The sequence below is a fragment of the Panulirus ornatus genome, chromosome 18 (genome assembly GCF_036320965.1).
Source record: "Panulirus ornatus isolate Po-2019 chromosome 18, ASM3632096v1, whole genome shotgun sequence".
Taxonomy (NCBI): Eukaryota; Metazoa; Arthropoda; class Malacostraca; order Decapoda; family Palinuridae; genus Panulirus; species Panulirus ornatus.
The window spans coordinates 45971821-45999553 of NC_092241.1; the positions used below are offsets into that span (position 1 = coordinate 45971821).

The window sequence follows — 27733 nt, forward strand, 5'->3', positions numbered from 1 at the left end:
ATGCAATACTCAGCAAGCTGATGCATCACATGATTATTATGTGGCCATCGGCAACTCAAGGGTGGGCCGTTTTGATACCTGCTTCTTTCCCTATACGTCAAAGCTTTGGAACTCTCTACTTTCTCATGTCTTTCCCAATACCTAGGGCCTGGTACATTTCAAAAGACAGGTCTTTCATGTTCTCTAAAATTTGTAAATACATTCCCTTTTCTTTTTCTGCTTCATAATTCTATCTTTATTTCAATTTTTGTCTGTAACTGGAGCATTCAACATACACACACACACACACACACACACACACACACACACACAAAGAAGTCTCATTCCAAGAGTCTGTACGCTAATTCTTGACTTTTCAAAGCAAAATGTCACTAAATGAGCTATCACTATACAAGGGCTCCTCTATACTGGGCAGACATGGAAGACACATCAAAATCCTATAGTTCATAAGTGCATTTGATACCTACAACAATTTAGCATGCTTAGACCATGTCTTTTCCTTGATGTGTCGATCAAATACCTTGGCCCAGGAAAATCACCAATACCACTTATTGATCACTGATAGTCTTATATGGTAAGATCTGCTGGGACTGGCCAATTTCTACCATGTGATAATAGGTAAGATTTACACAAATTTGACTTACATAGTATTTTGCAGGAAAACTTCCTTGAGAAAGGTGCATGTATTATATACACAGATGATAAATCAGCTGATCTACATAGTAAATTATATACACTTACCACTGTTTCCTTGCGCTACCTCGCAAACGTGGGAGACAGCGACAAAGCAAAATAATAATAAAAAACCACTATTAACATGACTTAGAGTTATAAAGGAGAAAGAATACTTCCCACGTATTACCTGCAAGTCATAAGAGGGGACTAAAAGGAGTGGGAGTAGAAGACTGGAAATCCTCACTTCTTGTTTTATTTTTCCAAAAGAAAGAACAAAGAAAGCGGCCAGTAAGGCTTTTTTCGTCTATAGTTGCCATCTGTTCTTGGTGATTTGCTAATGCAAGAGATGGAGAATATGTATGAAAAAACAATACCAACATGACTTACAGGTGTCAACAACCGGAGACATTTTTAGTGTAAAAAAGGGCATCATAAAAGCCAGAAAATATGGCAGTTGCATGTAAATAGGAAAATGGAGAGGTTACAATAAATCAATATGACACAACAAGATATGCAACAGGGTTATCATATAATTCTCCTGCACAAGTTAGAAAGATGTCAACAAAGCAAAGATGAAGTCTCAAGCCAAGCCACCAAACTGATGTGAGATACAATTAAGGCATAACTATAGTACAGCACATGCCTTCTTTCAAGACCTCAAGTACTATATAAATCCATATATGTGACCACAAACTAGCCCACCTCACCCATAAATTGCGTCTCCACTGATTTCTCTACCTAATCATCAACATAGTATTCTTACTACCACATACCTTATCTCAATAATAATTTTCTTCTCAGTCAACATTACCCTCTCAACTACATCCTACCTGAAAGTTTTCCCTCAGGTAGCATTTCCTTGTCTAATCCAACATCTACTAACTACTAACTATAATGACAACCCTCTTCCAAAAAAGAACACTGTACAATCAAGTTCTATATCTAAAAATGCAAGTAGAACAAACAATCCTCTCTAATCAAATATATAAGTTTTCTTGAATGTTAAAATATGATACACTTCCCATCACTGAATATACTGTCATTGTAGATATGCAATTTCTTATGGCAAAAAGAAGCGTAGTAATGGACAGCAGTTCTGTGGTAGCAGTAAGTTATATCATTAGGGATCTCAGCAACATACAATGCAAGGTGTACTTACCAAACTGAATTTTTCCTCTGTTACATCTCTGCTGTAAAAACCATGACAGGTACTGTAAGTCCACAGGTTCAGCGACTCATCAAAATCTGAAGTGTCACATACTGGCTGATGTTGGCCTTTGACTATAGAAGATATGTCTGAAACAGCCTCTAACTGATTTTTTTGCTGCTGCCAAATATGGGGCCCAATTTGAGTCAGGCCACTGCACTTTTTAATATTCTTCATATACTTTAGTCCAAGAGAGTTATCAATGCTATTAGCAAAATGCATCAATTCAGTCTTTCTCTTATAAATATCCCGCACAGTTTGTTCTCCAATGCTGTATTTTCGTGCAATAACAGTTACAGATTTTCCACTATCTCGGTCAGCCACAAGCTTAAGCTTATCTTGAATTGAAAGTGCATTCCTGGTTCTCTTTTTGAGAGTTGAAGTTCCACAGGAAACAACCACTTTACGTTTTGGAGCCATGATACCCTAGAATAATCATAATACAGAGTCTATGAACATCATTTTCTAACAATATCAGCACTTCATTATTGAATTACATTATGACATAAATGTTTGAGAATAACCCTCAGTGTGGTCTTAAACTGATTTCCAAGAGTCTAGCCATGACAAGTGGAAACGTTGTCAAAAGTAACTAATAACACAAGCACAACTTATGGCATAAACTCAACCCATTATCACTCATTTCTTACTTTACAATACTGCAATTCAATTACCATTTTCTGATATATACATTTTCCTTTGTCTACTTCAATTCCTGGCATTACCAGATTCTAATGGACTGTGGTTATGTCTCAAGTGATAAGTCACCTTCAGCAAGGTTCTATCATTGGAATACAATCTCTTCAAAGAATTTTCCACTTCAAAGGAGTCCATCCTTTCCATGCTACTGATTATACCACAGGCCTGAAGATGGCAGTAGCCTTTGGAGAAGTCCTAAGGTTACATAATGATAATAATAACAATAATAATAATAATAATTATAATAACAATAATAATAATAATAATAATAATAATAATAATAATAATAATAATAATAATAATCATCCCTAGGGATGGGGGAAAAAGAATACTTCCCACGCATTCCTCACGTGTCGTAGAAGGTGACTAAAGGGGACAGGAGCTGGGGGCTAGAAACCCTCCCCTCCTTGTATTTTAACTTTCTAAAAGGGGAAACAGAAGAAGGAGTCATACAGGGAGTGCTCATCCTCCTCGAAGGATCAGATTGGGATGTCTAAATGTGTGTGGATGTAACCAAGATGAGAAAAAAGGAGAGATAGGTAGTATGTTTAAGGAAAGGAACCTGGATGTTTTGGCACTGAAACGAAGCTCAAGGGTAAAGGGGAAGAGTGATTTGGGAATGTCTTGGGAGTAAAGTCAGGGGTTAGTGAGAGGATATGAGCAAGGGAAGGAGTAGCACTACTCCTGAAACAGGAGTTGATATGGGTAAAACTGAAAGTGGATGGAGAGAGATGGGTGATTATTGGTGCCTATGCACCTGGTCATGAGAAGAAAGATCATGCAAGGCAAGTGATTTGGGAGCAGCTGAGTGAGTGTGTTAGTAGTTTTGATGCACGAGACCTGGTTATAGTGATGGGTGATTTGAATGCAAAGGTGAGTAATGTGGCAGTTGAGGGAATAGTTGGTGTATGTGGGGTGTTCAGTGTTGTAAATGGAAATGGTGAAAAGCTTGTAGATTTGTATGATGAAAAAGGACTGGTGATTGGGAATACCTGGTTTAAAAAGACAGACATACATGAGTAAGTAGGAGAGTTGGCCAGAGAGCATTATTGGATTACGTGCTAATTGATAGGCGCATGAAAGAGAGACTTTTGGATGTTAATGTGCTGAGAGGTGCAACTGGAGGGATGTCTGATCATTGTCTTGTGGAGGCAAATGTGAAGAATTGTAGAGGTTTTCAGAAAAGAAGAGAGAATGTTAGGGTGAAGAGAGTGGTGAGAGTAAGTGAGCTTGGGAAGGAGACTTGTGTGAGGAAGTACCAGGAGAGACTGAGTACAGAATGGAAAAAGGTGAGAACAAAGGACATAAGGGGAGTGGGGGAGGAATGGGATGTATTTAGGGAAGCGTGATGGCTTGCGCAAAAGACGCTTGTGGCATGAGAAGCGTGGGAGGTGGGCAGATTAGAAAGGGTAGTGAGTGGTGGGATGAAGAAGTAATATTATTAGTAAAAGAGGAGAGAGAGGCATTTGGGCGATTTTTGCAGGGAAATAATGCAAATGAGTGGGAGATGTATAAAGGAAAGAGGGAGGAGGTCAAGAGAAGGGTGCAAGAGGTGAAAAAGAGGGCAAATGAGAGTTGGGGTGAGAGAGTATCATTAGATTTTAGGGAGAATAAAAAGATGTTTTAGAGGAAGTAAATAAAGTGCGTAAGACAAGGGAACAGATGGGAACATCAGTGAAGGGGGCTAATGGGGAGGTGATAACAAGTAGTGATGATGTGAGAAGGAGATGGAGTGAGTATTCTGAAGGTTTGTTGAATGTGTTTGATGATAGATATAGGGTGTTTTGGTCGAGGAAGTGTGCAAAGTGAGAGGGTTAGGGAGAATGATTTGGCAAAGAGAGAAGAGGCAGTAGAGAGAAGAGGCAGTAAAAGCTTTGCAGAAGACGAAAGCCGGCAAGGCAGCAGGTTTGGATGGTATTGCAGTGGAATTTATTAAAAAAGGGGTTGACTGTATTATTGACTGGTTGGTAAGGTTATTTAATGTATGTACGACTCATGGTGAGGTGCCTGAGGATTGGCGGAATGCGTGCATAGTGCCATTGTACAAAGGCAAAGGGGATAAGAGTGAGTGCTCAAATTTCAGAGGTATAAGTTTGTTGAGTATTCCTGGTAAATTATATGGGAGGGTATTGACTGAGAGGGTGAAGGCATGTACAGAGCATCAGATTTGGGAAGAGCAGTGTGGTTTCAGAAGTGGTAGAGGATGTGTGGATCAGGTGTTTGCTTTGAAGAATGTATGTGAGAAATACTTAGAAAAGCAAATGGATTTGTATGTAGCATTTATGGATCTGGAGAAGGAATATGATAGAGTTGATAGAGATGCTCTGTGGAAGGTATTAAGAATATATGGTGTGGGAGGCAAGTTGTTAGAAGCAGTGAAAAGTTTTTATCGAGGATGTAAGGCATGTGTACGTGTAGGAAGAGAGGAAAGTGATTGGTTCTCAGTGAATGTAGGTTTGCGGCAGGGGTGTGTGATGTCTCCATGGTTGTTTAATTTGTCTGTGGATGGGGTTGTTAGGGAGGTGAATGCAAGAGTTTTGGAAAGAGGGGCAAGTATGAAGTCTGTTGTGGATGAGAGAGCTTGGGAAGTGAGTCAGTTGTTGTTCGCTGATGATACAGCGCTGGTGGCTGATTCATGTGAGAAACTGCAGAAGCTGGTGACTGAGTTTGGTACAGTGTGTGAAAGAAGAAAGTTAAGAGTAAATGTGAATAAGAGCAAGGTTATTAGGTACAGTAGGGTTGAGGGTCAAGTCAACTGGGAGGTAAGTTTGAATGGAGAAAAACTGGAGGAAGTAAAGTGTTTTAGATATCTGGGAGTGGATCTGGCAGCGGATGGAACCATGGAAGCGGAAGTGGATCATAGGGTGGGGGAGGGGGCGAAAATTCTGGGGGCCTTGAAAAATGTGTGGAAGTCGAGAACATTATCTCGGAAAGCAAAAATGGGTATGTTTGAAGGAATAGTGGTTCCAACAATGTTGTATGGTTGCGAGGCATGGGCTATGGATAGAGTTGTGCGCAGGAGGATGGATGTGCTGGAAATGAGATGTTTGAGGACAATGTGTGGTGTGAGGTGGTTTGATCGAGTGAGTAACGTAAGGGTAAGAGAGATGTCTGGAAATAAAAAGAGCGTGGTTGAGAGAGCAGAAGAGGGCGTTTTGAAGTGGTTTGGGCACATGGAGAGAATGAGTGAGGAAAGATTGACCAAGAGGATATATGTGTCGGAGGTGGAGGGAACGAGGAGAAGAGGGAGACCAAATTGGAGGTGGAAAGATGGAGTGAAAAAGATTTTGTGTGATCGGGGCCTGAACATGCAGGAGGGTGAAAGGAGGGCAAGGAACAGAGTAAATTGGAGCGATGTGGTATACCGGGGTTGACGTGCTGTCAGTGGATTGAATCAAGGCATGTGAAGCGTCTGGGGTAAACCATGGAAAGCTGTGTAGGTGTGTATATTTGCGTGTGTGGACGTATGTATATACATGTGTATGGGGGGGGGTTGGGCCATTTCTTTCGTCTGTTTCCTTGCGCTACCTCGCAAACGCGGGAGACAGCGACAAAGTATAATAAATAAATAATAAAATAAAAATATACAAATGCCCATACATACACATATCCATACATATATATACATAAATGCCCATACATACACACATACATACATACATACACATACATACATACATACATACACATACATACACATACACAGACCTATACATATAAACACATGTACATATTCATACTTGCCTTCATCCATTCCTGTCACTACCCCACCCTACAGAAAACAGAACTGCTAACCCCTGCTTTAGCGAGTTTGCGCCAGGAAATCAGACAAAAAAGGCTACATTCATTCACACTCAGTCTCTAGCTGTCATGTGTAATGCACCAAAGGTCAGTTCCCTATCCACATCCAGGCCCCACAGACCTTTCCATGGTTTACCCCTGATGCTTCACATACCTTGGTTCAGTCTAATGACAGCACATCGACCCCAGTATACCACATCATCCCAATTCACTCTATTCCTTGCATGCCTCTCATCTTCCTGTATGTAGAGGCCCTAATGGCTCAAAATCTTTTTCACTCCATCCTCCCACCTCCAATTTGGTCTCCCGCTTCTCCTTCTTCTCTCCACCTCTAACACATATAGCCTCTTTGTCAGTCTTTCCTCACTCATTCTCTCCATATGTCCAAACCATTTCAACACACCCTCTTCTGCCCTCTCAACCACACTCTTTTTATTTCCACACCTCTCTCTTATCCTTTCATTTCTTACTTGATCAAACCACCTCACACCACATACTGTCCTCAAGCATTTCATTTCCAATGCATTCACCCTTCTCATTCCAACCCTATCTATAGCCCATGCCTTGCAACCATATAACAATGTTGGAACCACTAATCCTTCAAACATACCCATTTTTTGCTCTTCAAGATAACATTCTCTCCTTCCACATATTCTTCATTGCTCCCAGAATCTTTGCCCCCTCATACATCCTGTGACTCAATTTTGCTTCCATGATTCCATTCGCTGCTAAATCCACTCCCAGATATCTAAAACAATTTACTTCCTCCAATTCTTCTCCATTCAAACTTACATCCCAATTAACTTGCTTTACACCATTTTCAAAACAATGCTTGTGGTCCATTTCACCTTTTTCATGTGGGAAAGTATGGAATATTGCATTCATCACTGTCTGGCAATGTGGTGGTATGCCATTAATGGTGCCGTGTGAGAAGCACGTGTATGCAAGGTGAGCATGCAGTCTATAGTCAAGGAGTCCTGTGGTATTTTGTGCTGCAGTATACTGTATATTGCTTGTGCTTTGCCCCTTGCATCATGCCATAGCATCTTTTGAGTTTTCCTCATAACAATGGTGCTAAGGAGCATAAGGCCATTGCCAATGAGATTAAAATGGATGTATTCACACATCATGAGAGAAGTGCGCATACAGCTAATAACACTGGTGAACAACTAATTTTTATCACACATGACTTGTGGTGTATTTGATGTAGTTTTGGATGCTGACTTTGAAAGCACAATCTGCTTTCTTGAATCATTTCCACTTTTCATGAGAGATTTGGCAATGCTGAAAGATAAAGCCAAATTTTAGCATCTCGTCTGAAAGAAAAACATCTGCTCAAGAAGGATGCTTGCATAACTTATTTCAGGAAAAGGAGTCAGACTCTTACTTCTCATTTTTCCGTGGATGGGATGCTCTATTTTTGCGACAACACTGACGCATTATTCAACTGCTTATTCCAAGAGCATGATCCCTCTCAATGGCAACTGCTCATCAACTCATGTAAGAGATGTCTGAAAGCGGTGCTTCTCTACAATGGGAACAAGAAAACCTTCATTCCTGTAGGGCATTTAGCACACATGAAAGTGTTATGAGTACTTGCAGGCACTCCTAGATGCCATAAAATTTAAAAATCATAACTGGAAAATATGCGGGGACTTGAAAGCGATTGGCATGCTGATGAGAAATGCAATCAGAATTCACACAATCTGATGCTTTTTATGCCTCTGGGATAATCAAGCAAACTTCCAGGTATCACATGGTGTTGGACTGGCTTCAACAAAGATCATATGAGCCAGGAATTTCGAGTGTCCAGGATAAGTGTCCAGATAAGTCTCTGGTTGATTTGCAAAATATTCTTCTTCCAAGTTGAAAGAACGCATCTTTGTGAGTCCGTAAATAAAGGAACTCCTTAGAGACCACAATTTCAGCAAACATCTTGATGACTTGGAGCTGGAAGGCTGGAATTCTTTCGGTTGGCAAAGTGAAAATTTCTTGGGAAACACGAGATCTTCAGAATATGAAGGCAGCGTAAAAGGATTTCTGAAATCCTATGCTGCTCAGGGATGTAGGATGTTGCTCAAGGTGCATTTCCTCCATTCACATCTGATGAACAAGGAAATGCTTCCATTAGGACATCAGTGTGATGGAGCATCAATACCAGGGTTTCTGGAATGAAGGAATGCTTGCAGATTCTGCTGGATGTTATACAGGGACAAACCTGAGTCAGAGCACCATAGGAGGTCCAAAACTAAGCACTTTTAGCTTGTGAAGAGTGCCATAGAAGGTTAAAAGCTCAACATTTTTACCTTGTCCTTCTGGACAGTATCTTCTTTATATACCTTCTACCTAGGAATACTAAATTTCTGCAATAAAAAGTTTGAACTGGTACAAATCTTATCATTTTACCTTCACCTATGCATCATGTAGCTGCAGTCGAACTGAAAAAGTATGTATCCATAGAAAGAAAATGAGATGTGTTGTTCTGAAATGGACTAAAAATTCATAATCTGCACCAGAAATAGGTCTAGAAAGGTTACACTGCATCCTTGATGATGAAACAGGTTCAATTTTGTTGACCAGTGTAATAAGCATGGCCTTGAACTTAGCAAATCTACTTTATAGATTATTTGTGACAGTGCAGAGAAAATCAAGGAAAGTGCCAAGAGTGGAACATTTATCTGTGCATCTATGACCTTGTAATCCTGAAGTCCAATTTTGGAGAGATCACTAAACTCATGAAGATTTTCCAGTCAGCATACTTGTAATACAAGCATGTGCACAGTATATATGATGATCTGGAAGTGGAAGAAGGATCATTGTCGACATTTCAAGGAAGTCCTGGTTGGCTTGTGAATCTTATGAAATGCTACAAAATTAAGATGATTGGTGAAGCTGCCAAAAATTTCCTGAGAGCCCTCTAAGACTATTATCAAGGAAGGCATATATCCTCTAAGCAGATTTTTAGCATGAACAAGACAGGATCATTCTGGAAGAGAATGCCCTTGAAAATTCACATTTTCCCTGAAGAGAACACTGCATCTGGATTTAGAAATCATTTTCTGTTCTCATTCATAGAATTCACTACACAATTGTATCATACCTTAAATATCCTGGTAAATGTACACTGTAGTTTTTCACTGGCATGACATTTGGTACTGTGCTATTAATAATAATGCAACAATATATTTCCATCATTTACATTATATGACTTACAAGACCACTTTCAAGAACGTTACTATCACATATATTGCCCTCTTTCTCTAAAATGACCTCTTCTTCTAATCCATAGTTCACCCATTCCTGTTTTGAGGACACATGGGCAAGGGATCAGACAAATCATGCTTGGAAAAACTCCCCTTACTCTGACTCCCATTCAATATTCATCTCTGTCTGTAATCATAGCACAAACATCATTAGTGAGGAAAAGCATTCCTTTATTCAAAAGAAGTGCAATAACCTCTCCTCATCCTCTGACTGGTCTTTCTGGTCTTTAACTTGGGCCACTGCTAACAATTTCTGCACTCTACCTTTCCTTCACTTTTTCATTCTGATGGTACTACAGCTGTCTCTCCCAAAGACAAAGCAACTCTTTTGGTTCTTATATCTCCTCTGACTCTACCTTGGATGACTTTAACATTCTTTCATCCTCTAATGCTCCTCTTATCAATCTTACACCCATCCCTGTAATCTCTTTTCAAACCGTCCAAAAAGCGCTTTAGTCTCTGTACACAAGCAAGGCTCATGATCCTAATAGTATCCACCCATGTGTACTGAAAGAGTGTGCCTCAGACTTGCACCTGTGCTTGCTCAACTGTTCCATCTCTGGTTAAGAACAAGAACTTTTCTTTCTTCTTGGAAGTATGTATTGGTACATCCCATCCCTAAGAAAAATCACCATCCTAACCCCTCTAACTATTGTCCTGTTGCTCTGAAATCTACCATTTCCAAAGTCTTTGAATCTCTCCTTAACTCCCATATCCTTAGGAATCTTGAATCTCAGTCTCCTCTCTGATCACAAGTACGGCTTCTGTAAGGTGAAACCCATTAGTGGTATTCTTTCATAACTTACTAATGTCTGGTCATAATACTAGAGATTTTGAGAAATCCCAAGTAGTTGCTGCTGACATATCCAAAGCTTTTTAACAGGAAGTGACATCAGGGTCTCATCTCTAAGCTCCCCTCTTTTGGCTCCCCTCCTTCACTTTGCTCCCTCAAATCTAGTCCTTTCTGGCTGATCCATCAACATTAATGTTGATGGATCAGCCTTTACCCCTTTCTCAGTCAACAATGTTGCCCCTCATGGTTCTGTTCTGTTCCCAATACTTTTTCTCCATTTTATCATTGACTTCCTCTCTTCTACAAATAACCAAATGCATTCATATGCGGATGACTCAAAACCAGATTTCTCCACATCCAATTCTCCTCTTTATTCTCTCACTTGATCTGCATCTCATCTCAACACCTTCCCAAATACACTCAGACTTGGACAGGATTTCTCAAGTGGGGTAGATGAAATGTACTTGAGTTTAATGCCTCTGAGACACAGTTTCTTCCCATTCTCTACTGGAAATTCTTCACAACTTTTCTCCATGATTCTGTAATTGCACCTTTTAGCTCAATGAAGATACTTGTTATTACTGTAACTTCCACTCTATCTTGGAAACCCCACTTTACAGAAATAGCTAATTCTGCCTCTTAGATACATGGAGTCCCTGCTAAGATGTTTAAATTTCCTTTCTTCCAAACAGTTGCCCTTTATGTATAAAGGACTGATCCATCCTTGCATGGAGTATAGTATCTCTTTCACATCTGGGTAGTTCTTACTCTGTTTCTTTACTTGACAGATTTGAGTCAAAAGCACTCCAACTTATCAACTCTCCCAGGCTAACATCAAAACTTGACCCATTTGCTCTGAATACAATGATGGGTCACATTCCCTCTTCTTTAGGTAGTCCTCCGGTTTTTGTTCCCAAGAGCTAGCTGTTTGTGTGTCCCAACCACTAGTTAAACCATGTAATGCTCAGCAAGCAACTCTGTCACATGATTACCATGTGACTGCTGGCTACTCAAGGATGGGCTGTTTTGATAACTGTTTCTTTCCCTACTCCTTAAATCACAAGCACTCTCTACCCCCTTATATCTTTCTTTATAACTATGACCTGGCACATTTAAAAGACAAGTTTTTAACTTCCTCCAAAACTGAAAATATTTTCCCTTGTCTCTCCTTTTTTCCCCTTTCCTTGACCTTTCTGTATTTCAATTAAGGCCCAGCCTTCATGAGGACTTAAGTCTGAGACTGGACCCTCCAATATAAATATAAAAATAAGATTTTTTAACTTTCTAAAATGGGAAACAGAAGAAGGAGTCATGCGGGGAGTGCTCATCCTCCTCGAAGGCTCAGACTGGGGTGTCTAAATGTGTGTGGATGTAACCAAGATGTGAAAAAAGGAGAGATAGGTAGTATGTTTGAGGAAAGGAACCTGGATGTTTTGGCTCTGAGTGAAACGAAGCTCAAGGGTAAAGGGGAACAGTGGTTTGGGAATGTCTTGGGAGTAAAGTCAGGGGTTAGTGAGAGGACAAGAGCAAGGGAGTAGCACTACTCCTGAAACAGGAGTTGTGGGAGTATGTGATAGAATGTAAGAAAGTAAATTCTCGATTAATATGGGTAAAACTGAAAGTTGATGGAGAGAGATGGGTGATTATTGGTGCATATGCACCTGGGCATGAGAAGAAAGATCATGAGAAGCAAGTGTTTTGGGAGCAGCTGAATGAGTGTGTTAGTGGTTTTGATGCACGAGACCGGGTTATAGTGATGGGTGATTTGAATGCAAAGGTGAGTAATGTGGCAGTTGAGGGAATAATTGGTATACATGGGGTGTTCAGTGTTGTAAATGGAAATGGTGAAGAGCTTGTAGATTTATGTGCTGAAAAAGGACTGGTGATTGGGAATACCTGGTTTAAAAAGCGAGATATACATAAGTATACGTATGTAAGTAGGAGAGATGGCCAGAGAGCGTTATTGGATTACGTGTTAATTGACAGGCGCGCGAAAGAGAGACTTTTGGATGTTAATGTGCTGAGAGGTGCAACTGGAGGGATGTCTGATCATTATCTTGTGGAGGCTAAGATGAAGATTTGTATGGGTTTTCAGAAAAGAAGAGTGAATGTTGGGGTGAAGAGGGTGGTGAGAGTAAGTGAGCTTGGGAAGGAGACTTGTGTGAGGAAGTACCAGGAGAGACTGAGTACAGAATGGAAAAAGGTGAGAACAATGGAAGTAAGGGAAGTGGGGGAGGAATGGGATGTATTTAGGGAATCAGTGATGGATTGCGCAAAAGATGCTTGTGGCATGAGAAGAGTGGGAGGTGGGTTGTTTAGAAAGGGTAGTGAGTGGTGGGATGAAGAAGTAAGTTTATTAGTGAAAGAGAAGAGAGAGGCATCTGGACGATTTTTGCAGGGAAAAATGCAATTGAGTGGGAGATGTATAAAAGAAAGAGACAGGAGGTCAAGAGAAAGGTGCAAGAGGTGAAAAAGAGGGCAAATGAGAGTTGGGGTGAGAGAGTATCATTAAATTTTAGGGAGAATAAAAAGATGTTCTGGAAGGAGGTAAATAAAGTGCGTAAGACAGGGGAGCAAATGGGAACTTCAGTGAAGGGCGCAAATAGGGAGGTGATAACAAGTAGTGGTGATGTGAGAAGGAGATGGAGTGAGTATTTTGAAGGTGTGTTGAATGTGTTTGATGATAGAGTGGCAGATATAGGGTGTTTTGGTCGAGGTGGAGTGCAAAGTGAGAGGGTTAGGGAAAATGATTTGGTAAACAGAGAAGAGGTAGTAAAAGCTTTGCGGAAGATAAAAGCTGGCAAGGCAGCAGGTTTGGATGGTATTGCAGTGGAATTTATTAAAAAAGGGGGTGACTGTATTATTGACTGGTTGGTAAGGTTATTTAATGTATGTATGACTCATCGTGAGGTGCCTGAGGATTGGCGGAATGCGTGCATAGTGCCATTGTACAAAGGCAAAGGGGATAAGAGTGAGTGCTCAAATTACAGAGGTATAAGTTTGTTGAGTATTCCTGGTAAATTATATGGGAGGGTATTGATTGAGAGGGTGAAGTCATGTACAGAGCATCAGATTGGGGAAGAGCAGTGTGGTTTCAGAAGTGGTAGAGGATGTGTGGATCAGGTGTTTGCTTTGAAGAATGTATGTGAGAAATACTTAGAAAAGCAAATGGATTTGTATGTAGCATTTATGGATCTGGAGAAGGCATATGATAGAGTTGATAGAGATACTCTGTGGAAGGTATTAAGAATATATGGTGTGAGAGGCAAGTTGTTAGAAGCAGTGAAAAGTTTTTATTGAGGATGTAAGGCATGTGTACGTGTAGGAAGAGAGGAAAGTGACTGGTTCTCAGTGAATGTAGGTTTGCGGCAGGGGTGTGTGATGTCTCCATGGTTAATTTGTTTATGGAAGGGGTTGTTAGGGAGGTGAATGCAAGAGTTTTGGAAAGAGGGGCAAGTATGAAGTCTGTTGTGGATGAGAGAGCTTGGGAAGTGAGTCAGTTGTTGTTCGCTGATGATACAGCACTGGTGGCTGATTCATGTGAGAAACTGCAGAAGCTGGTGACTGAGTTTGGCAAAGTGTGTGAAAGAAGAAAGTTAAGAGTAAATGTGAATAAGAGCAAGGTTATTAGGTACAGTAGGGTTGAGGGTCAAGTCAATTGGGAGGTAAGTTTGAATGGAGAAAAACTGGAGGAAGTAAAGTGTTTTAGATATCTGGGAGTGGATCTGGCAGCGGATGGAACCATGGAAGTGGAAGTGGATCATAGAGTAGGGGAGGGGGCGAAAATCCTGGGAGCCTTGAAGAATGTGTGGAAGTCGAGAACATTATCTCGGAAAGCAAAAATGGGTATGTTTGAAGGAATAGTGGTTCTAACAATGTTGTATGGTTGCGAGGCGTGGGCTATGGATAGAGTTGTGCGCAGGAGGATGGATGTGCTGGAAATGAGATGTTTGAGGACAATGTGTGGTGTGAGGTGGTTTGATTGAGTAAGTAACGTAACGGTAAGAGAGATGTGTGGAAATAAAAAGAGCGTGGTTGAGAGAGCAGAAGGGGGTGTTTTGAAATGGTTTGGGCACATGGAGAGAATGAGTGAGGAAAGATTGACCAAGAGGATATATGTGTCGGAGGTGGAGGGAATGAGGAGAAGTGGGAGACCAAATTGGAGGTGGAAAGATGGAGTGAAAAAGATTTTGTGTGATCGGGGCCTGAACATGCAGGAGGGTGAAAGGAGGGCAAGGAATAGAGTGAATTGGATCGATGTGGTATACCGGGGTTGACGTGCTGTCAGTGGATTGAATCAGGGCATGTGAAGCATCTGGGGTAAACCATGGAAAGCTGTGTAGGTATGTATATTTGCGTGTGTGGACGTATGTGTATGGGGGTGGGTTGGGCCATTTCTTTCGTCTGTTTCCTTGCGCTACCTCGCAAACGCGGGAGACAGCGACAAAGAAAAAAAAAAAAAAAAAGATTGATCCAGCTAAGCAAAGATACATCATCCAAGGCTGTAAACCTGAAAACTTTAAACAAGCCTATTCATTGTAACAGCAATGTTTCTTGCTAAACTTTGCTGTCATTCACTGTTTTCAAAAACCTGAATGAAACGTCCAGAAATTCTAAAGCTGTTACTGAAGTAGAATGATTATGTTTTGCATGTTTCTATCCTGAATTCAATCTTGTAACTGAATACACTATCCTTAAGAACAAACTGAGACAGTCGGGTAAAACACTGCATGTAATAACTCTACAGTTTTATGCAAAGTTCTGTTCCATATATCTACATGATATGTCCTGCCATGAAAGGGGTCTTATGTTGTGTGAAAATAAGATTTGGGATATGGAGTTGGATGAGGCAGGGTGAGGCTAACTGCATTCCAAGTCATTTTGGTTTAATTCTGCTCACACATATGGACCACGAAGTAACAAGAAATAAGGAGATGAAAAAGAATGTGTGACATCCCTTGGAGATCTAGTTTTCAAGCACAAATGGCTTGACTATCTGCCAAGACTTGTCTTCTGGAAATCTCTTCATTTCCTCTATTTTTTCGATAGTACGGCTGAAGACTACAAAAAAAGGTACATTTCAGGATTGCTAACGAATCAATCATAGGCCACTCTTGGCAGAATCCTGCATCTGTCTCTGACCTCCAGAAAACTGAGGTTCACCCTAGATGTTTAGCATTTCACTATATTTTCCTTGCTTGATCCTGCATCTTTTTTTTCTTCCTAAAAAGTACTACATAGTTCATAAAATACCAAAATTTCTACAGTGATAAGACTTTTCTATTATTATGGCTGATGAAAAATTAAAATTTCATTTCCAATTTATCATGCTCTTCATCATCTCAATCATCATTTTCTTCTCTCAACTTAAGCCCAGTAACAGTCTAATTATTGATATATGATGTCTACAAAAACCTTAAACACCCCCATATATTTTCAAAGGAGATGTCCAACTTACATTTTAGTACTCTGCCATCTCTCCTTTGGCCTTGGTTAACATCAGCAGATGTCTGGGCATGGAACTGACAAGGTTCCTGAAGTATTCTAGGTCATGTTGTGGGTCCATAGGGTCTTGATCTGAATGAAAAGAGGCACTGATGAGGCAGGACGCAAGCTCAAGATTCATCTGGTTTTAGCAGTTCTTGATTGAGTTAAGGTCTGGGGAGTTCTAATTCATCACTTTTCTAGCCTTATAGCAGGGGCACTATCCTGCATAAAGTAAACATACCCATGAACCTCAGCAGATGGTCCTCCACCACTTCAAAGTACTCTTCTCCATCCATTCTAGTGGTGCTTTTATGTAAGAAGTACATCTCCCCTACCCATTGCACCACTAGAGCACCCTAGATCATCACACTATCTAAGTGTTTCACTAGCTTCACTGGGAAATGGGAGTAATGCCAGCTGCCATCCTCTGGCACCCCTTCACCCTCCCTTGCCTCATCTACAAACACTTAAACAAATTTTCAACACTAAACTTCACCTTACTCCACTGTTGCTCACTCTAATCCATGTACTTCTTAACAAATGTGAGTTGTTTGCATTTCATTTTCTTCATTAGCAAAGGTCTGGCAGCAGGAGGCAAGATGGAATACGAAAGTCCTCATGCATGTGATGTTGAATGATTCCTAAAGAGATGTTTTCTATAAGTTATGGGAGGCTTTTCTTGAGTTTGGTGGCTGAAATGCAAGGTTGCTTCAATATTTCTTGTTTTGGGAGGTTATACGGAAGTCTTACTTAGATGAACAGGGTGAAAGGATGACATTGTCAGGGAGGCCACAAGTGCTGGCAAGTAGCCACCAGGTAGTGCACTCTTAGTGCCCAGTTTACCTCCATTTCCTTGCTTCCAGGTGAGAGTTCAGGCTTTCTCCTCCTTAGAATGATAAAGCCTAATAATCTTGAGAGGAAGTGAGAGAATACAGTGCCGAGGCAGAATCCCCAAAATAAAGCGGCAGCCAGGAAGAGTAAATAAAGAACATCCTTCAGTAAAAATTGCCTGAGGCAAACTAAGGCGGGCTGCTGGTGCTCACATAATTAGAAACGCAAGTCTCAGCGACCTGATGTATGATGATATCGCTTTGAGAGCAGCATGTGCTTGAAACCCAATATAAGCTTTGGCCATGAATTGCCTCAAAATATATATATATGGGGTGGACAGGGTTTTTCACAGAAACTGTAATTACTTATGTTACTGTTGCATCTACATTCCTATTCAGTTCCTTGCTCTCAATCTTTTAAATTACTTTCACAGGAAAAAGTATCTTATAGTGAGATTCTGAGTGCTCACCCTCAGTTCAGTGTTATAGCTAGTCAGGTCTTCACAAGTTTGAACACAAAACAGGCTCACAAAAATCTCTAAAGCATTTTCCCATATGGAGCTTTCATATTTTCTCCTAACAGCACTTACACCAAGGATACACTATGTAGCCATATGAAAACCTGTAACAACCACTGGATTCTATGAAAATAGGACAAAAATTATAGAGTACTTGCAACTACCTTGCGATGTTTCAGGTGCAAATTTGGAGGTAAAACTGAAAATTATGGCATGATACCTTTCACTACATGCAAAAAACGAGATTAGTTATGGTCACCTTATAATTCATCCCCCCCACACCTTCACTTCCTTTTATGTTGGAGTCTCCAATCACAGACAAAAGTCCACAAAGAGGCTTAGCCACTTCCTTTTATGTCAGAGTCTCTAATCACAGACAAAAGTCCACAATGAGGCTAAGTCTTAGCTGAAATATGAAAAGGGGTTAGAGAAAAACAGAGGACAAAAACCTTCAGCGAGTTTTGAAGTGAAAAAATTTACCTTTCAACCAAAGCTTAGCAGTGAGAGGAATGAGACACACTACAATGGCCCACTCTTGAGTTGCCAATGGCCACAGTAAAACATGTGATGCAGTAGCTTGTCATTGTGGTCTAGCAAATGCTGGTCGCACAGAAGCAGACACCAAAGTAATATCTAACGTCTCAAAAAAAAAGGGAAAGTGAACCAACATTACAGTGTAAGGCAAGTGGGATCAAGCAGCAATTTCAGACTAAAGGGTTCCTGAGCATGATTACTTACAACTGCTATTTCCCTGTTATCTAAAGTCCATCCAACTTCTGTTGTATGTTATGAATACTTTTTAGTGGACCAAAGTACATAAGATGTACTGTTATCACTCACCCTTAACCTCTTTCAAAGTGAATAAAATGTCAAGACTTCAATGTGAATTTCACAATACTGTATGTCAATACAAGAGCAAGTATTCTTATGATGAATCTAATGAGAGTGCATGGACAAAATGTACTGTTATGTACTCACTGAATGACTCAGAGTAATAGAAAACTTTCTTGAGACTGAAGACTGTAAGTCTACAATGCAAATGAAGCTTATTGTTTGATGTGATACTCCGATATTTAGTATAAATAAACACACATCAAATATCACTTTTATCAGAACTTCATCTCACCATATATTAGTAATATGCTTTTAATTTCCCTGAGCATCCCTAATGGTAAAAAAATACTAATCAGAAAAGCAATACATTACAGTAAGGCATTAAATCAGGTGATTATCCAGTAGCTGCGATATATTATTCAGCTAAAATTACAGTTCCCCTCATGCACTTTCCGAGTTTCCCTAACATATTTCCTTATAATGGTAAAGTAATAGTGTGGGAGTACCAGAAATTTAATGCTAAAATAGCAATGACTTTGTGTTGCAACAGTTTTGTACTGCATAGAGTTGCATACCTGGTAAAGTCTTTGTAGCATTTCACACACAAACACACACACACCCAGGCCAGACTGGGCCCTGGCTGTTGGATTTGGTCACTGGTCTACCAACTTGTTGGAAACTGCAGCTCTTAGGCATAATTAGCCTCCACAACCAGGCTGATCTGGTACACTTTGTAGGTACTTCTCCAGGGCACTCTTAAACTTTTCTACGGTGCATTTTATCCTGTTTCTGATGGTAGCTGACAAGGTGTTGAAGAATCTTGGACTTAGATGATTATGGTGTTCTCACTTCTTATGCATAATGCACCTTTGGATTTCAGGGGTAATATTTTACAATGTTTTCCATGCCTGTTTGGCCAGTGGTATGTTATTTCCAAATATATATTGGGAGCCATACCATCTAGGGTTTCCAAAGTATAAATGATATACCCCTTCTGTGTACACCCCAGGGAGTATATCTTGAGGCCTTTCACATTACTCAGTTGGTTTATGATAGCACCTGTGTCTGTCTGATATTTTGTGTTGCTTTTGATTTCTTCATTATTCTCATACCGGTGGAGTTGAATCTTATCTCCGCTGAGAAACATGTTGATCTCAGTTGCCAAGTTAAAGAATTCATTTGTCTCTTTGTAACCTTTCCACAACTATTGATGTGATTTTCCTACAAATTCTTATCATCTGCAAAAGATGAAATGAAACTGCTCATGTCAGATGTAAAAATGAGGAACAAGAGGAGTGCAAGTATAGTTCCTAGAGGAAATGAGCTTTCTCCTATGAAGGCATTGGAAATGGCATGGTCTACAACAACATGTGATTTGTTTATTCAAAATCTGTAAATCCACTTATAATTTTTCAGGTCATTTCCATTTTTTTTTGCATTCTGTGTGTAATGATACCATGGACCTATCTGTCAAATGCTTTCAAATAGTTTGTGTAAATAATGCCAGAATTTTCTTTGTTTTCTTGTGCTTGGTGGTACTATCCATACACTTGGGGGATTACTATTAAGGAGGAAGTCTGTTGCGTTATTTATCTTTAATGTGATTTTTGGCTCACTGAATATTAATTCATAAAGCATTTTCTAGACTCACTCACATGCTGGCAGTTGTATGCAAAAATATCTTCTCAAATGGGTAAATGGAGTTTGTGGTCCTGGATTTGCATTTAGCAATGAGAATTACTATTTTAGGATATTTCTTATTTCACTGAAGGCTTTTTAGTCTTTTTCCTATTTTTCATGAGACATTTTTTAATTAGGGATATGTCTGATAATTCACTTGTTACATTTTCTTTCCCTTGCAGGGTGAGCTGTTGCTTCTTTAGTAATTTTGCAATCATTATTCAGCTCTTGAAGAGCGCTCATGTTTCTCATTCTAACCTATACCCTCTATGCTTTCTTCTCATTGATATATGCTTGTTATATTTTTTGAAATACCAAAGTGTTCATATAATTTACATATTTCTTGGTACTTAACAGGATTTCAGAATGTGTCACTGACATCTCACTGATCATACCTTCTCACTTTATCAGTTTACTATAAAAACCAAAATTACTGAAAACACCAGTGTTACATGTCTTCTGGCTTTGTGATTTAGCCTACAAACTTGTTTCTAGTCCTATCAGGTTGTGATCAAAGTATAGGGTGCTTAAGATGGTAATCTTATATATTCCCTAGATGGGAATTCCCAGAGGAAATGGGCTTCTTAGATATATAAAGACAGAAAGAAGTCACATACAAGGTCCAAGTTATTTGTAAAAATTAAGGTTCAGGCAGATGTTTTTTCTAGTTGGTTTTGGTTTCATTGTTTGTTGGCAGAGGGAGAAGTTTACACATGGTCTGAGTAACTTCTTTCACAGCAGTTCATCTGCACTCTTCCAGTGTCAGTTATGCCCTTAGGCATAATTAGCCTCCACATCCAGGATGATCTGGTACACTTTGTAGGCACTTCTCCAGGGCACTCTTAAACTTTTCTACTGTGCATTTTATCCTGTTTCTGATGGTAGCTGACAAGGTGTTGAAGAATCTTGGACTTAGATGATTATGGTGTTCTCACTTCTTATGCATAATGCACCTTTGGATTTCAGGGGTAATATTTTACAATGTTTTCCACGCCTGTTTGGCCAGTGGTATGTTATTTCCAAATATATATTGGGAGCCATACCATCTAGGGTTTCCAAAGTATAAATGATATACCCCTTCTGTGTACACCCCAGGGAGTATATCTTGAGGCCTTTCACATTACTCAGTTGGTTTATGATAGCACCTGTGTCTGTCTGATATTTTGTGTTGCTTTTGATTTCTTCATTATTCTCATACCGGTGGAGTTGAATCTTATCTCCGCTGAGAAACATGTTGATCTCAGTTGCCAAGTTAAAGAATTCATTTGTCTCTTTGTAACCTTTCCACAACTATTGATGTGATTTTCCTACAAATTCTTATCATCTGCAAAAGATGAAATGAAGCTGCTCATGTCAGATGTAAAAATGAGGAACAAGAGGAGTGCAAGTATAGTTCCTAGAGGAAATGAGCTTTCTCCCATGAAGGCATTGGAAATGGCATGGTCTACAACAACATGTGATTTGTTTATTCAAAATCTGTAAATCCACTTATAATTTTTCAGGTCATTTCCATTTTTTTTGCATTCTGTGTGTAATGATACCATGGACCTATCTGTCAAATGCTTTCAAATAGTTTGTGTAAATAATGCCAGAATTTTCTTTGTTTTCTTGTGCTTGGTGGTACTATCCATACACTTGGGGGATTACTATTTAGGAGGAAGTCTGTTGGGTTATCTATCTTTAATGTGATTTTTGGCTCGCTGAATATTAATTCATAAAGCATTTTCTAGACTCACTCACATGCTGGTAGTTGTATGCAAAAATATCTTCTCAAATGGGTAAATGGAGTTTGTGGTCCTGGATTTGCATTTAGCAATGAGAATTACTATTTTAGGATATTTCTTATTTCACTGAAGGCTTTTTAGTCTTTTTCCCATTTTTCATGAGACATTTTTTTAATTAGGGATATGTCTGATATTTCACTTGTTACATTTTCTTTCCCTTGCAGGGTAAGCTGTTGCTTCTTCAGTAATTTTGCAATCATTATTCAGCTCTTGAAGAGTGCTCATGTTTCTCATTCTATCCTATACCCTCTATGCTTTCTTCTCATTGATATTTTTTTTTTTTATTATACTTTGTTGCTGTCTCCCGCGTTTGCGAGGTAGCGCAAGGAAACAGACGAAAGAAATGGCCCAACCCCCCCCCATACACATGTATATACATACGTCCACACACGCAAATATACATACCTACACAGCTTTCCATGGTTTACCCCAGATGCTTCACATGCCTTGATTCAATCCACTGACAGCACGTCAACCCCGGTATACCACATCGCTCCAATTCACTCTATTCCTTGCCCTCCTTTCACCCTCCTGCATTGTTTCTTACATTTTTCATATGTATATATATGTATGTGTGTGTGTATATGTGCGTATGTATGTGTATGTGTGTGTATGTGTATATGTATATATATATGTATATTATCCCTGGGGATAGGGGTGAAAGAATACTTCCCACGTATTCCTCGCGTGTCATAGAAAGCGACTAGAGGGGACGGGAGCGGGGGGCCAGAAATCCTCTCCTCCTTGTATTAACTTTCTAAAATGGGAAACAGAAGAAGGAGTCACGCGGGGAGTGCTCATCCTCCATCCTTCTCATTGATATATGCTTGTTATATTTTTTGAAATACCAAAGTGTTCATATAATTTACATATTTCTTGGTACTTAACAGGATTTCATAATGTGTCACTGACATCACACTGATCACACCTTCTCACTTTATCAGTTTACTATAAAAACTAAAATTACTGAAAACACCAGTGTTACATGTTTGCTGGCTTTGTGGTTTAGCCTACAAACTTGTTTCTAGTCCTATCAGGTTGTGATCAAAGTATAGGGTGCTTAAGATGGTAATCTTATATATTCCCTAAATGGGAGTTCCCAGAGGAAATGGGCTTCTTAGATATATATAGACAGAAAGAAGTCACATACAAGGTCCAAGTTATTTGTAGAAATTAAGGTTCAGGCAGATGTTTTTTCTAGTTGGTTTTGGTTTCGTTGTTTGTTGGCAGAGGGAGAAGTTTACGCATGGTCTGAGTAACTTCTTTCACAGCAGTTCATCTGCACTGCTTCCAGTGTCAGCATTTTCAGCTATGCTGTTGTTTCCTACCAGTCTCCATCTAATTTGAGGTAGGTTGAAGTCTCCTCATAGATCTGCATTAGGGGCTGCATTTCTGAGGACGTCATCTTAATTTTTTGTATTTGTTCCTCAACTTATTGAAACTTTGCATTTGGTTATTGGAGGAGCATGACTTGGATTTTTTTTCATCCTATGGCAGTGAATAACAGGATGGTGATACAGATCAAAGAAAAGTTTATATTACTGCAGAAGATAACACAATACCAAAATTCAACAGAACCAACAAAAACCTTACCTACTTTTTCTTGATGGCCGATACTTTACTTACATTAGAATGTTAGTTGATATACTAATGCTATTATGGTCTGCATCCCTAAATGGTGAATTGTGTACATTCAATTTTTTTTTCTTCAGAAATATGCTCATCAGAAACTTTATCAAATCATTCTTTTATACACATGTCTTTGTGTCACAAAGAATTAGATTCAGAATTCACATCATAATGAATGAAACAGACTTCCAATAAACGCACACAGACATGACAAGTAGATGGTAGACCATACCAATCATGTATCTATGAAAAACACTTAAAAATAAAGTACAGCTGGCAGCTTGGGTAAGATGGATAAGGTTTTCACAGGTTTTGTTGATTTCTAAAAGTCTCATCTACTTTTACAGTACTTAAACCCCAAATTTTTCCTGATTTTCACAGCCATGCCTACAATCAAGTCATTTCTTAGGCCAAATCTAGATGTTCAATAACTGGCTGCAATTCCCAAATCTGGATATCCAACCAGGTCAATCTTTATCTGTTTATGATGCTCCTACGATTTTGCAAAAGGCTAGGCTAGCAAATAGTGCACATTGCATGAAAATCTAGAGTTATGAAGCATGAGCTGTGTGAATTAAGTGTTGTTAAGCATTATGTGTGACATGGAGAGATTGTATGTTTGTGAAATCCACGTAACATCTTGCCAATGATGAAAAGTACATTAAGCACCTCTCCTCTTCTTGTGAGGAAATTGTAGGACTTGCAGAGATAACCCTGTAAGAAATCCCTAGTTATGGTAGCCCTGAGCAGTCAACATTGTATATCATGAAAATGGCATAAAATGCATTATGGGGTATTTCATCTGGCTAGGGAGCTATAGGTTCACAAGTTCTTATTCTATTTTTGTAGCACAGCTAAATTATCATCAATATCAAGGAAAATCACACCAATGAATTCATAAAGTTGGTAAAATTCTATCCCACTAGCATCGATAAACATTTTAGTTTGACTATACTTGTTTATGCTAAGTTACATTCAGTTTCAAAGGAGGTCAACATAATTTTGGCTTGACTATACTGTAAACCTTTGATTTAACAGACTAACTGGGGGGAGAATGCTACCTATGGACCATTTTGAATATAGAGTATTACAATATACAGTTCACATGCTTTCTTTTAACTCCTCTATCACTTGATGTCATCTTGAATTGTAAGGAATGCAAAATAATTAAATAAATAAAGTCACAATTCTCTGTATACAACCTGACACTACCCCACACTACCAAAAACAAGTGCAATATGAAATGCACATGATGTGATGTTAAAGATTTTTTCATTTTTTCAATGTCTTAAATCATTATCAATTAATGTATTATTTGCCTGGTCCATTAACACTGAAATCCGTTGATTCAGGGTAGGTTAAATCAAGGGTTTACCGTACTAGTTTATGCTGAGTTAGGCTGGGTTTCCATGGAGGTTGATAATTCTACGTTTCTTATTTGTTCCATAAATTCTTTAAACATGGAATCTTTTTTTCTATGACAGAAAATAACAGGATAATGTCAAAGATCAGAGAAAAGGTGGTTTTAGTATAGAAGTAGATGAAACAATACCAAAAATCAACATGATCAACAAAAACCTCATCTATTTTTTCTTGAAGCTCAAGTACTTACCTTTTTAACGTTAGTTGAAATACTATACTAATGCTATTACGGTCTACATCCGTACATGGGGAGTCATGAGCATTCAAAATCAATCTTCTTTTGTCTTTTATTTTTGCTTTACATAATCCTCTCCATATTTTCTAAAACCCAACCTGTGACTGGAACCTCTAATGTAAAAAAAAAAAAGTTTTTCCTTCACAAAGAATACAATTCAGGATTCATATAATAATGATAGAAACAGACATGATAGGAATGCACACACGTATAATAAGAATGTGGCAGACCATACCAGTCACATATTTATGCAAACTTGAAAATAAGGTAAAGCTGGCAGCTTGGTTAGGTTAGGTTAGGTTTTCATAGGCTATTGATTTCCAGAATGTCTCATCTACTTTTACAGTACCTAATCCCAAACTTTCCCTGATTTTTATAGCCCTGCCTACTATTTATTCATTTCTTAGGCCAGAGTTAAATGTCCAGTTACTGGTGGCAATACCCACAGCTGTATGTCCAACAAGATTGAATTCAATCAATATCTTGCCACTGGTAGAAGTATATCAAACATGTCTCCTGACACAGGAATGGAAGTTGTAAGACTTGCAGGAATTACCCTGCTAAAAAAAGCCCTAGGAATGGTAGCCCTGGGCAGTCAATGTTATATACTATGAAGATCACATAAAATGCATTATAGGCTATTATCTCTGGCTAGGAAGCTATGGTTGCATGTGTTCTTATTCTATTTTAGTAGCACATCTAAGGTATCAACGTCAAAGAAAATCATACCAATGAACTCATCAAAGTCAGTAAAATTCTATCCCACTAGCAGCGATACCCATAAAGAACATAAGGTTTGACTATGCTTGTTTATGCCAAGTTAAATTGGGTTTCTTGAGTTGAGATTGCTTTCATCATAAATGTGGTTGCACCCAAAGAGTGTAAGGAAGCGAATTCTAGACTGATGCAGGTAAAACAAAAGTGCATGGCAAGAAATAGATAATTACTACTGCTTATGCACCAAGCCAGGAAATAAAGATTATACACGTGTATATTGTGAACGCTTGGAAGGAGGCAGAAGTGATATTGTGACAGTGATTGTGTCAGCGTCGCGTCGCCTCACCGCAGTGTATCGAGACAGACTTCCCCAGAACTTGTTAAAGGGGAAGAAAATGTTTATAGTTGTGTTACTGGAGTGATAGTTTTCATGCATGGTGTTTTGACAAGAAAATAGTGAAGTTGGAGAAAAAAAAATGTAGCTTAGACATTGAAGCTTATTGATTCAGTGGTGAAAGTGATGAGAACTGCTATTGACGTTTGTGTGAATAAATTGTACATTTCCTTTTCCATAGCCAGAGGTTGAACCATTATGTGACGTTCATTTTTTCATTCATTTCAAGCTAAAAGTTTGTTTTCTAAATTGTTTCTTACATTTTTCATATGTATATATATGTATGTGTGTGTGTGTGTGTATGTGCGTATGTGTGTGTATGTGTGTGTGTGTGTGTGTGTGTGTATATATATATGTATATTATCCCTGGGGATAGGGGTGAAAGAATACTTCCCACGTATTCCTCGCGTGTCGTAGAAAGCGACTAGAGGGGACGGGAGCGGGGGGCCGGAAATCCTCCCCTCCTTGTATTAACTTTCTAAAATGGGAAACAGAAGAAGGAGTCACGCGGGGAGTGCTCATCCTCCTCGAAGGCTCAGAGTGGGGTGCCTATATGTGTGTGGATGTAACCAAGATGTGAAAAAAGGAGAGATAGGTAGTATGTTTGAGGAAAGGAACCTGGATGTTTTGGCTCTGAGTGAAACGAAGCTCAAGGGTAAAGGGGAAGAGTGGTTTGGAAATGTCTGGGGAGTGAAGTCAGGGGTTAGTGAGAGGACAAGAGCAAGGGAAGGAGTAGCAATACTCCTGAAACAGGAGTTGTGGGAGTATGTGATAGAATGTAAGAAAGTAAATTCTCGATTAATATGGGTAAAATTGAAAGTTGATGGAGAGAGGTGGGTGATTATTGGTACATATGCACCTGGGCATGAGAAGAAAGATCATGAGAGGCAAGTGTTTTGGGAGCAGCTAAATGAGTGTGTTAGCGGTTTTGATGCACGAGACCGGGTTATAGTGATGGGTGATTTGAATGCAAAGGTGAGTAATGTGGCAGTTGAGGGAATAATTGGTGTGCATGGGGTGTTCAGTGTTGTAAATGGAAATGGTGAAGAGCTTGTAGATTTATGTGCTGAAAAAGGACTGATGATTGGGAATACCTGGTTTAAAAAGCGAGATATACATAAGTATACTTATGTAAGTAGGAGAGATGGCCAGAGAGCGTTATTGGATTACGTGTTAATTGACAGGCGTGCGAAAGAGAGACTTTTGGATGTCAATGTGCTGAGAGGTGCAACTGGAGGGATGTCTGATCATTATCTTGTGGAGGCTAAGGTGAAGATTAGTATGGGTTTCCAGAAAAGAAGAGTGAATGTTGGGGTGAAGAAGGTGGTGAGAGTAAGTGAGCTTGGGAAGGAGACCTGTGTGAGGAAGTATCAGGAGAGACTGTGTACAGAATGGAAAAAGGTGAGAACAATGGAAGTAAGGGGAGTGGGGGAGGAATGGGATGTATTTAGGGAATCAGTGATGGATTGCGCGAAAGATGCTTGTGGCATGAGAAGAGTGGGAGGTGGGCTGTTTAGAAAGGGTAGTGAGTGGTGGGATGAAGAAGTAAGAGTATTAGTGAAAGAGAAGAGAGAGGCATTTGGACGATTTTTGCAGGGGAAAAAATGCAATTGAGTGGGAGAAGTATAAAAGAAAGAGACAGGAGGTCAAGAGAAAGGTGCAAGAGGTGAAAAAAAGGGCAAATGAGAGTTGGGGTGAGAGAGTATCATTAAATTTTAGGGAGAATAAAAAGATGTTCTGGAAGGAGGTAAATAGGGTGCGTAAG

General features: G+C 39.4%; 1 protein-coding gene across 3 annotated transcripts in view; it reads right to left on the reverse strand.

The window, feature by feature from the left end:
- The window catches only part of LOC139755051 (uncharacterized), a 502140-nt gene that overhangs the window by 357957 nt on the left and 116450 nt on the right, over positions 1-27733 (reverse strand). For 2 of the 3 annotated variants that reach the window (XM_071673055.1, XM_071673054.1), the window contains one exon: positions 1835-2308. The exons of the other annotated variant lie outside the window; for it this stretch is intronic. In XM_071673055.1, coding sequence (XP_071529156.1) covers positions 1835-2302 — 468 coding nt within the window. In that variant the 5' untranslated portion in view covers positions 2303-2308. The remainder of the gene's footprint in view (positions 1-1834; positions 2309-27733) is intronic. 3 annotated transcript variants of the gene reach the window in all.